We start from the raw sequence: 11,507 nt of genomic DNA, 5'->3' as shown, positions 1-11,507 counted from the left end.
GGTAATGTGGTTGGCAGTGTAATCTATTGCTTTTATGAATGGAACACACTGTGGCTCTCCCACTTAGCCACAGCCACCAAAGACGCTCCAAAAATAATAAATGCTACCATGATGATGTTCTTTCTTTTTAATATTTGCATTGAAACCTTAAAATATGCCTTTTTAGAAATATACTTCTCTGGTTAAAAAGTATAGGTTTAATCATGGTCAACACACACACACACACACACACACACACTTTGATGAATTCAAGACTTTTATTCAATATAATACAGACTGTCATTATTACCAAAATGAAGTGTGACTGTACCACAATGCATGAAGAATACAGTTACAGAGTAATAAATCTTAAGGCCTTTCGACAAGCGTGTTATCAGCAAAGTGTTAAAAGAAATGCTGACACTGTTGCTGGCTTTGAGGTAGTAAAATATGCAAACCTATTTTGAATCAGCCAGAAGCCTCAGCCCTGATCACTTCTGAGATCCACTTTGAAGAACACCAGTGATAAAACCCATCCTGTCATACCGACTCTACCAGGGCAGCTCGGACCCGTCCCAGTTGTACGCCTTCCCAGTCTTCTCGACGCTCAGTGTGTTGATGACGTTCATGAGACAGTTCACCGAGTGCTCGGCACTGAACAGTTTGTCTTTAGGCACATTTCTATGATAAGGCCGCGAGAGGTCCGTGTCGACGGTTCCGGGATGTAAAGACACGCACACCACCTGGAAAGAAGCGTAGACGACGACAAGCTGTGGGTTAAAAGGCATCTGGAAGCACGCTGTCCATCAGTTTCACAACAAGCACTGCAATAGATCCCCCTCCCCCCAGCGTTTGCACTCACCTTGGGTCGACTGCGGCTCAGCTCTATTGACAAATTCCTGGTGGCCATGTTGAGAGCTGCCTTAGACATTCGGTAGCTGTACCAGCCGCCGAGACCTGAGGGGAGAGGGTGAGGTTGGTTTTAAGCACCAAGTTTGACACCGCTTTGCTGTACTTTAATAGGTTGTGCTTTCAATGTTTCTATTTGATAAGAAATATTTGTGAATCCACATGGGCCCTGACCTATTATTTTTTTAGATATGCTGGGATAGATTTGAACTGCAAAGGGATTTTCTATGATGCTTGGATCATCCCTGTCACTCCACGCATGTGTGTATGTGCTACATTAACTCTTTTCTTCACCAAGTTTATTCTTTCTTTAAGTCCCTCCGATCTGTGGGCTGTGCTATGTGGACAAGGTGTATGGGCTGGCCATCACTGAGTATGGCTCTGTTTTTGTGGTCCCTACATGTCAGAGCAGAGTTCTTTATAACCCATAAATGATTTCTCATGTAAAAATAGTTACATTTATCTAAATCTTTTCAATCCATCTGCTGTATTTGACTGAAATAATTCAAGCGGCTTGTCCCCAAAGCAGCAGTGGTGAAGCCAACAAACATCGTCTGTATGCAGAGTGTTTATTGAGATACCGTTATCTCCAATGGATCCCACTTTGGCTGTGATGTTGACGATGATGCCGCTGTGCTGCTTGGCTTTGTCCGCAGGATGCTGACCAAAACCCCCGCTGCCCTTTTGCAGGAGTGGCGCAAAGTATTTAGCCATGACCAGGGGACCCACTGTGTTGGTTGTTAAGGTGGAAATGATGCCCTGAAACAGAAAATAAATCAAATGTATGGAACACTGTACATGTGTTTTCTGGAGACGTATTTCTGACGTTTAAATTGATGTTATGTGAATATCACAAGCAAAACAAGGGGAATATAACCAAGTAACTGAAATTATGATGACATGAGGACTGCATGTTCTCCCCATGTGTGTGGGGGTTTCCCATAGTCCAATTGATGACCCTAACTTGCCCCAAGATGTGTTAGTCTGTCCCTGTGACAGACTGCTGATCTGTCCAGGGTCCCCCCTGACCTTGCCCATAGTTAGTTGGGTTGGGCTCCTGCTCCCCAAAACCTTGCACATGATAAGCCAGTATGGATAGACTGCTTTGCATTTTTAATATATGGAATATTTGACACCGATCTGCACTAACTAATCAAATGGTTCAGGTTCCATAAAGGTGCACATGGGTGGAAATACGAGGGATTTTATTTTTACCCATGAACATTGACAATGGATTTAAGTCCTTGCAATAACAGCACAATATTGTGCTATTACTGTTAATATGGAAAACCTTTATGAGGGTTTCAAACGTGTTAATTTGGTGTACATGTTTAATTTATTTGAATGATCTGACAGTACCAAGGTTACAGGTGAATTTAATACTAAACTTTAAATATGAAGCAATATGAAATATGAACTAAACTGCCATAAGTCGTCTTTACCTGCGAAGAAACGTCCCTTAGGCTGGTTTCTCCTTTACCAGAGGGGTGAAGCATCGCCGAGGCGTTCACGATCAGATCCAGCCGGCCGAAGCTCTCCTTCACCCGCTGCGCGGCTCCGCGGATGTCCTCCTCCCGGTTCACGTCCAGGCTGAGGATCGTGACTCTGCCCGGGTGCTGGCCGGACAGGCCCCGCAGCTCGGCCGCACCGTCCGGGTTCCTGCATGTCGCTATTACAGAAGCGAGGCCTTTATTCTTCAATATGTGCCTGCAGAACTCCAGCCCCAGTCCTCTGCTGGCTCCTTGGATCAGAGCGACGGGCGCCGCCATGCTGCCAAGTGACATAACCAGCAGGAGCCGTGGTGCCTTCAGGTTCACACACGAAGGGATGGAAAATGGTACTTTTAAAATTGGAAAAATATACATGTTGATATATTATTTCTATTGTTGCGTTTATTAAATAAAAAGGTCTTCATTATTAAATCCAAGGCCGCAAATAACCTAAAAGGGAAGATTGTGTTATCAAATCTTAAAGATAATATTGTAAGTGGAAGCAAAAACGAGGAACCATGAAGGTAACATATTTAATAACAATCAAAGTCTGTCCTCTGCTGGTTCAAATGTGTAATTACACCACTTTTAAACCGCATTGGAGTAGTCTGGAAGAACACATTTGATCAATTCCAGTGGGATACTCTTTTAAAGCGTTGCTCAACACATTTTCTTTTTCTGGGATTCATTGGTGTACAGGAACAATGTGAGTCAAAGTTCCCAAAATAACAAATGGCAATAAAGTCTATTCCTGTAGCACAACCCCCCGCAAACAAACAAACAAACAGACAGACAAACAAACAAACAAACAAAACAGTGTACCAAAGCGTTGTCCAACAACATGCAACAAATAAAATAAAATGCTAAAATCCAAAACACAATACAGCAATATCACATCACAACAGGAACGTTTAAAGTCATATATCATTGGAAATTAACAAATGAAATATGAACATGAGTGAAAGCATTAAGTATAGAGACCCTGCAGTGAACATGTTCCACCTGAGTAACTCTTAAAACGTCTGTTTATGTCATGCCGGGGTAATGTACATATTTGTAACTGTATGAGAGTTGGGCGTAATATATCAAGTATATGTAAGATGAACAATAACGTATGATGCCATATTATACAAAAACATTACTTTTCTATAGAAAAAAATAGAATAGTCTGGCATCTGCACATTTGTTTATCAACTTTTCAGTTATGGAGTTTGTATTGAAACATGACTGGGGTGAAGTCTAGTCAGTCGACAATATAGAAAATAGTATCAGTGTTTCATGATTCATTTTCTGTTTTTCAAACTCAAATACAGTAATTGATGGGATTTGAGTCTGTAAAAAGCAGGATCCCCAGTTTGCAGTGCTTTTATAGATTAACTATTATCTTGAAGTCCACTGAGGAGTACAGGATCAACAACAATATCATGCTATTATAATATTATGTATGCAATAAAAAATATGGCTTGATCATAAAATTTGCCTTACAAAAAATATAAAAAGAAAAACCATCAGGAGTAACTCCATAAAACTGTAGCAAGGTTTGAACGATTTAGTTACACGTTTAACAATTAGAAATAGTATTTAAATTTAGGTTCCTCTTCCAGACCAACAGGGGGCAGTCGCGCAATAAAACTACCATTGTTTACAAGGAAAAGATTGTTAGATATTTGCTGCTGTTCCTTTATCATTTATTATATTAATATGTATATTATAATGTTTCCCTAAATGATTTGAAACGCATTCAAAATGACGAATGTGAATATTTGAAGGGTTCAGGCAGTACACTTCATCCGCGGAAGAAGTCGGTTGCCAAGCAACCAGTGGACGTATAGCGTCAGCTCGCAGGCTAAGCACGAAGCTAACAGCTAACGCATGGACTTTATGACTCAAAGCAGAGAATAAACAGAGAATAAATGCCGCTGAAAAGAAGAGGCCCGCTGCAGCTCGCACAGCGGGAAGTGGACAACATTGAAAAGCAGGTTTGTTAGAGGATCGCGCTTGTACGTAACGTGAATCACAGCTGATGGAAAGTTAATGTCTCGATTAACTGTGATCGGATAACTTAATGTGATGAAGCGGAAACACTGTCAGATCTCTTTATCAACGCAGTAAAATGAAGGCTTGAACTCTAGTCGATATATTGTGTAATATGAGCCGTCTTTAGTTGTGTATTGCTCTCGCTACATTATCCGTGAACAGTTGCAGAGAGATTCTGTCTGTGGTGATAAACTGGAAATAATCAACACAAGTTACATAATTTTATTACATGCGGAAAATAATCAGCTGTGTATGTCTTCTTTGCATTGGTGATGTTTCCTGTTATTGTTCTTCTGGTGCAGGTTGACAGCCTCGTGAAGGATGTAAAGAATCAAGTCACAACTATTGAAGATGCATCGAGAAAGTAAATGATTGTGATTTATAAACTCCTCCTCATCAGGGCTTCGCTTGTTTTCCTCAGCCTGCATTTCACCTGTTGTGATTTAGTGGGCTTCAGTCCCTCGATAACATAATGTCTAAAAGTCTGAATGTCTCCTCTGCTAAAGATGTCAAGAACTGCAGATGTTGGTGGAGAAGACACAACATTTGCTGAAGAAACTCACAAAGGTTGGTGACGTATGCATTCAATCTGTGCAAACCAGTTCAGTTCCGCCCAGAAATAATATTTAATACAATCTCAAAATAACTTGACTATGTTTTAAAAGTGAACATCTCATGATCCTGTACAGTTTCAGTGGTTGAGATTTTGAGTCAGTGCTTTTCATTTCCCACCATTAAAACCCATGAACTAGTTGGAAAAACACATAACTCCTAATGCTTGTTGCTTGATTTTCAATAGGCAGACGAGCTGGCTCCAGTGGGCAACTATGATCAGAGGAAACGGGAAGAAGAAACACGACTGCAAAGCATCTTGGAGCGTTTGAACAGCCTCTCTCTGGAGCTTTCACCACCAGGACCGAGCACCTCCACAGGGTCAGTGATTTCCATGGACATCACAGAGAAAGAAAAAAAAGCTGACATGGGTCATGTATGAGTATTTAAGATATTAAGACTCTACTGTACAAAGCCCCACATGTGACATCGGCCATAAAGCATATGTGACCATTAAAATACTAATTGGATACCAGTCAATTTGTGGCCTCAGTGTAACATTATGTCAGACGTAATGTCTGGGGCTTCGTACTTTTGCGATCCATAAACAGCCTGATCTTCCAAAACAAAGTGGTTCAGTTGTTCCATCTCACATCAACATTTCCCAATGTAAAGCATAAAAAAGATAAAATGTACTTTTTGTTCTCATCAGCAAATAGAAGTGCTACTTTGAAATGTTTTTATTAGATTGTGGGGGGAAGAAAAGGTTTGCAACCTTATTTAAAACTTCAAATAGCTTTTAACATTTCCAATACTTGCTTCACAGTGATGTTTCAAAGGACGACGGTGAGAATGCAGTTGTCGATGAGGATGATGAGGATGATGATGAAGATAGCAGTGACGAAGACAGTAGTGAAGACGATGATGTTGAAAAGGAGAAGAGAGCAATGAAGCCGCCATTTCATTCAAACTGCCGCATCTACACCGTCCTGAGTGACTTTAAAGGAGAGGAGGAGGGCGATCTCTCTGTTCGGGTACAATAGTTCTTCATTCTGAGACGAATTGAAAGCATACTGGAATTGTGTGTTTGGCTGTACTGACAGAACTGCTAATTTCACAAAGGTTTTTTTTAAAGGTTGAGTGAAGCCCGTGTTGACTAACTGTCGTAACCGCCTCAATTACGTTAAAAATCCTTTGTATCCGTTCATCTGGACCCACTTCTTGTAAATACCATATTATTGTAAGAGATGCAAAAGGTTAAAAAAAGAAAAGCACTGTCCGTGTCACACACAAAATAACATTCATCTTATATGATTTTGGACATTTATGAAGCCATGAGCAGGTGAGACTTGTTGGAGCATGCACACTTTCCTCCTTCTGTCTTAAAATGTCAAATTTAAAACAAAACTGAGGCTCAAGACGGAGTCACGAGCTGTTCCAAGTAACGAGAGAGTGCCTTTCTGGTGACTATAGGCTTACTGGTACATTCTATATCAACATCTGCCCCTAATACCTCATTCTTTACATATGTGCTAATGGTGCGGTTGAAATGTAAGAAACACATCTTAATATGAGGAAGTCATCACAAGCAGATTGCAGTAGATTGTTTAATTATATTAAGTACAATTTTGTTTGTTTTTTTGTTTTTTTGTGGAAGTGTTTCACAATTCAGGGGGCATTAAATACAAACTGTTGCCAAGCTGCTTCAAAAATGTAGTGTTAGAACCCCCTTGTCAAAAGAATGTAATACAACTGCGGTTTTTAAATTTTATTTATTCATTCATTCATTCATTAAAATCTTTTTTAATGTAGTTTTTTCACCATGTAAATGAATTGAGTGAGCGGAACTCGTCTGTGGGTTTGCCATGTGAGCAGTTTTAATGAAGTTCCCTAACGTTTCCCTTGTCGTGGCGTTTCAGCAGGGGGAGGCCGTGAGCATCATCAGGAAGACGTCAGATGGATGGTGGCTCGCTCAAGACAGCAAAGGCAACAGAGGAGTTGTTCCAAAAACCTTCCTGCAGGTACAAACGCTGCATTCCAATATTCAGCTTGTCAGTATGAGCAGCTGCCCTCACAGGAGGCCAGCCGTACTCATAACGGCTGTAAGACGTTCAGCGAATACACCTGTGATGTGTTAGACCGGCTCTGGCGTTGAAGACAGTGAAAATGAAGACGATGAAAGTGACGATGACGAGGAATCGGATGAAGAAGTGACCCATGAACAAGAGAAGAAGAGGTGCAGGGTTTTGAACCGTCAACCACCTCTAACATATGAATGTCAATATTTGTAAACCCACGTTGCTTCTTTTTCTCCGTCAGCGCTTCACATGCAAACTGGTCGACTGTCAGAAAGGCCTTGACTGAGGTTGGACTACATTTTCTACTGTTTGAAGTATTTTAAATGTACAATTTTGAACTGTGCATGATGTCGACTTCTGTATTGTTTTAGATTGATGCGACCGATGTGCTGTCAGCCATGGGGGCCATCCCTTCCGGATTCAGACCATCAACTCTCAATAAACTTCTGGTGGAGGAAGGTCAGTACGGGGGAAACGTATTAGTTCATTTCAAACCCAAAACACAACCATTCATACTTATTAAAGTCTGCCACAAGCCTGGCAAAGCAGCAGTGGCAAAGTTTTACTTGCTGGATACTGCCGAATGAATCCCAGTGGTGTTTATCGTTTTTAGCCTCATAACAATTCACAACACTTTGCCAGTTTCTGCTTTTTGTGTATGAAATATAAGAGCTGAATGAGAGCTTCTCCAAACATGAGAGATGCTTCATGGTTGACCGATCAATAGATAATAGATTGAAGTATTTGTCTCAAAAGATATATTCTGAGCTTTAAAGTGAACGATGACCCTCAAGTGACAAAATACCAAAGTAAGATTTTTCTCAATGCAATTTTTTCATCCCTTCACGGTTGTTTTGTGTCCCTTTGCACTTGTTTATGTCTTTTTGTAGATCATGTCCCTTTTCTTTTATGGTTTTGCTTCTCTTTGTTTTTTTTTGTTTTGTGGTACTCCTAGGTCTGTACCTCACAAATGCTCTGTAATTAAAGAGCATATCTGTTACTGACTTTGTTATTCTAGGTGTAAAATACAGAGGGAGTCACTACATTCAACCGGAGCTCAGTCAGTCACAGCTTTCCTTTAAGGATCTCTTCCTTGACGTTGACACTGGCAGGGTGAGTCTTCCTAAACATTACTCAGACGTGACGTTGGGCCTCCAGTAGGCTTTGTTGAGTTAAAATGTTTTTGCTCACGCGAGAGTTCTCTTGCATGCAGGTCCGTGCACGGCAGGTCAAGACGTGTGTTTGCTTCACTTTATGGAACTGCCGGATGATTCCCACTCCGGGGGTCGGAGTTCAGGTCCTGAGCCGACACGTTCGACTCTGTGCCTTCGATGGCACTCAGGTATCAGGAGTTACACCTCTGTGGCCTGTTCAGCCCTGAATTCTAAAATCTTCTTCTTTTTTTTTTTTCCACTACAGATAATAATTGTTGTCCATTCTGAAATCTGAAAACCACAGCTGTGTTTGATAGTTGCTTTGCTTGTGATCTAGATTTTAAGCAACATCCACACTGTGAGAGCAGCCTACAACTCCAAGAGCCCAAAGACCTGGAGCTTCTCTCCAAGGGTATCGGAAACGTTCACGTCACCGTTAAACAAAACCTCATCTGATATTCAGCAAATCCTAATTCCATTTGTTCCAGATGACCGGCATCCTGCCCACGTTAATGAATGGAGACTGTTTCCTACGCTGCAACTCTGTCTCTCCCAACCTCGGCGTCCTCTTTGAACTTGGAGTCACTTTTATAAGAAATGTATGTACATGTAACACTAAAGAGAGATGGAAAGGTTTTTCTGCTGTCATGTGAACTTAATGAGCATGCGTGTTTGTTTCAGTCCACAGGTGAGAGAGGAGACTTGAGTTGTGGCTGGGCTTTCCTAAAACTGACCGATGAAGCAGGAAATCCACTTCCAAACAGGTAAATACACAAATACAACTACATTTGCAATTAACGTTTCCATGCACCGAAATCAGAATCTTTTATTTAAAAAATAAAAAACCCAACCCAAAATAACCTCACTCCTATTTATATCCACAAATAAATCACAAAAGGATACTTGTGTATTACTTGTGAAAGATATTCTGAAATGCTTCATCCTCACACTGAATTTGAACTTGACTTTTTCAGCTGCTCAGTGTTGAAAAATGCTTTCTGTGTCTAGGACGTACGAGGTCCCAGTGAACGGTGGGACTCCCTATGAGGAGGATGTACCAGTGGAGCCAACAATTACCAGAGGATGTAAGAAAATGGGACAAACCTAATATCAAAACATTCATGTGAGGGTAAAATGAGGTAGAATTGTGTTATAATCAGTGTGTCTGTTTCCTCCCAGCTCCAGGCGGTGTTCTCCAGCAGATGCTCCAGGCCAGGCGGCAGCCGAAACTGATTGTAAAGCTGAAAACCGCCAACAACCAGACCAGAACGCAGCTTAAGTGAGCCAGAAAAAATATGCCTTGTACCTTAAACACAGTGTATTTTATCAAATAATTTAGTGCAAATATTCCTCATTAGGTGTATTTGAATACATGGATGGATCACCTTAGATCAGGGGTGCCAAACATAAGGCCCCTGCGTTGACGTCCCAGCCTCAGATGTACAAAACCAGTATCTTTTCATCCCCAGTCTTCTTCCAGATACTCTATTACACTGTCAGAGTAGCGTCCATCTGCTGGCCTTCCACAGGCAGCTGCTGGCTGATACGCTGCTGATGGACAGGCCCACGATGCAGAATGCAGGTAACAGACTCTAACATGTTCACAGCAACAACAACAACAACAAAAACAAGAGTATATTCTTGCATTTTTCTCTATTTCAGATCTAATTTGCAGCCCGATCCTTTCAACCTTCCCTGTGCTGCTGGAACAAACAGACCTCCTGGATGCACTCAGAGTCAGAAACTTGAAATCTAATATATTGTAATGTTGTTTGTTCCAATGCTAAAACAATGACTGAGTATATGAGAAAGAAAAATTAAAATCAATTGTTGAAAAGAGAAATCTTAAATGCAGAATCCATTAAACTGATTAGACTTACATCACATAGTGATTGTGTCAAATCTAAAATCATGACTTCTCTTTCAGAGTGCCTGGATGGACGCCAAGGCCAAGATGAGCCGAGCACAGAAGGTGTGCTTGTGTGTCATAATGTGAAACATTTTGATCCTATTCTATTTATTTCACTGTAATTAAGTGGTTAGAAAAGAGACTATAAATAAGTAGTATCTTTTAGTAGAGTCAGTGTTGTTGATGAAAACTGATGTCGCTGTAATAGCAAGACGCACCTGTAGAGGGCGCTGTCAGTCTGGACAAAGAGATGTAGCTCCTCTCGTAAGAGTTAAAAAAATGAGTACCGGTAGATGTGATTATGGACAGTTCCTCTCCCCTCTGTTCACAGAGAGACTCGTCCTTTTTGAAACACCAGTTTGCTAAAGTCTACATGTCCTCGGTGTATTTCCTCCTGCACTCGCCGTCGCTGCCCGGCCACCGCTGGGCCGACCCGCCCTCCGAGGAGCAGCGGGCCCGGGTCATCTACGCCACCCTGGACACTCTGAAGAGCCAGCAGCACACCGCGGGACAGATGGGAGGTCTGGACGTCTTCGTCAGCCCCGCACACTCGCATCTGGCTTTCGACGTGACCGAGTTGACCTTTGACCTTGTCAGTACGGGGCGGTGACAGAAACAGAAGCCATTTGAGGGAGCTTTGATATTTTTTACACTACTTTTTTTGTTTTTTTTGTTTGATAGAATTATAAGAACCGTGTGCTCTAAATAAAATAATTTTGTACAAATTGTTGGTCATTCTGAAACATTTCATCCAACTGAGGCTGAAGTGATTCAACACAGTAACTCACAGGCATGTAAAGAACACGTCTCACTGCTTTCCTTACATTCCACATTGTAATCAACAACACTGCATCAAAATAAAAAATATTAATAAATACTCTCTTTTGCATTGGGAAACTAAACGACACCGGTTTGGCAAAAAAAAAAACTCAAGCGAAGTAAACGGAACATATTTGTTTACTATATGTTTACAAATGCACTGATTGTGGCTGATGGCTGTTCACTGCTAAGCATTTTCTTTATTACATGAATTGATTGCAAGATTGCTTGCATAGACAACATGCAAATGCTACACAGGAACCCCCCCTCCCCCCCAACAACTGTTTTGAAAGAATACATGAATGAATGGTTTAATTCTGGTCGTAGTTCAACACATATAAAATGCAAACACAATCAAAATAGTGTTCACTTTAAATGACAAAGAAAAGGAATTGGCTGAATGAATAAACTAGAACATGCGCAGCTTACGAACAATCTGCTGTATATCATGGATTAGTTCTCACTTTATGCAAGTTACATTCCTCATCGACACTTTGTGTCAGATACTCTTTCGATTTCAGTTTTTCTTCATCGTTATTGGCAGCCCCTCCAAACACCATACATTTTGTTGTATTTTCAA

The 11,507-nt window shown here is 41.1% G+C and overlaps 2 protein-coding genes across 2 annotated transcripts; one reads left to right on the top strand and one right to left on the bottom strand.

Annotated features, from left to right (window-relative positions):
* Positions 1 to 294: 294 nt before the first annotated feature.
* On the bottom strand, positions 295 to 2,657 carry LOC308138424 (C-signal; the record flags this gene model as incomplete). Its single annotated transcript, XM_080507525.1, has 4 exons — positions 295 to 722; positions 842 to 936; positions 1,470 to 1,647; positions 2,331 to 2,657. 4 exons carry the CDS (start codon positions 2,655 to 2,657, stop codon positions 531 to 533), a joined length of 792 nt encoding a protein of 263 aa, XP_080363651.1. The 3' UTR covers positions 295 to 530.
* A 1,567-nt stretch (positions 2,658 to 4,224) lies between these two features.
* On the top strand, positions 4,225 to 10,753 carry nphp1 (nephronophthisis 1). The gene is made up of 20 exons (XM_080507679.1): positions 4,225 to 4,357; positions 4,718 to 4,779; positions 4,922 to 4,982; positions 5,215 to 5,348; positions 5,794 to 6,001; positions 6,887 to 6,988; positions 7,106 to 7,203; positions 7,287 to 7,332; positions 7,417 to 7,504; positions 8,064 to 8,158; positions 8,259 to 8,387; positions 8,537 to 8,611; positions 8,688 to 8,798; positions 8,881 to 8,963; positions 9,208 to 9,284; positions 9,379 to 9,478; positions 9,669 to 9,781; positions 9,862 to 9,935; positions 10,127 to 10,171; positions 10,440 to 10,753. The coding sequence occupies exons 1-20, from the start codon at positions 4,292 to 4,294 to the stop codon at positions 10,716 to 10,718; spliced, it is 2,046 nt and encodes a 681-aa protein (XP_080363805.1). The 5' UTR covers positions 4,225 to 4,291; the 3' UTR covers positions 10,719 to 10,753.
* The last annotated feature ends 754 nt before the right edge of the window (positions 10,754 to 11,507 follow it).

This window comes from Blennius ocellaris (genome assembly GCF_963422515.1).
Source record: "Blennius ocellaris genome assembly, chromosome: 13".
NCBI lineage: Eukaryota > Metazoa > Chordata > Actinopteri > Blenniiformes > Blenniidae > Blennius > Blennius ocellaris.
Note: the sequence above shows the minus strand (reverse complement) of the source record. Positions and strands in the feature narration are given on the sequence as shown.

Coding starts and splice junctions, on each gene's coding strand:
- nphp1 (XM_080507679.1), top strand. CDS start 4,292: ATGCCGCTGAAAAGAAGAGGCCCGCTGCAGCTCGCACAGCGGGAAGTG. Junction 4,983..5,214: donor TGCTGAAGAAACTCACAAAG/GTTGGTGACGTA, acceptor GATTTTCAATAG/GCAGACGAGCTGGCTCCAGT. Junction 5,349..5,793: donor GGACCGAGCACCTCCACAGG/GTCAGTGATTTC, acceptor CTTGCTTCACAG/TGATGTTTCAAAGGACGACG.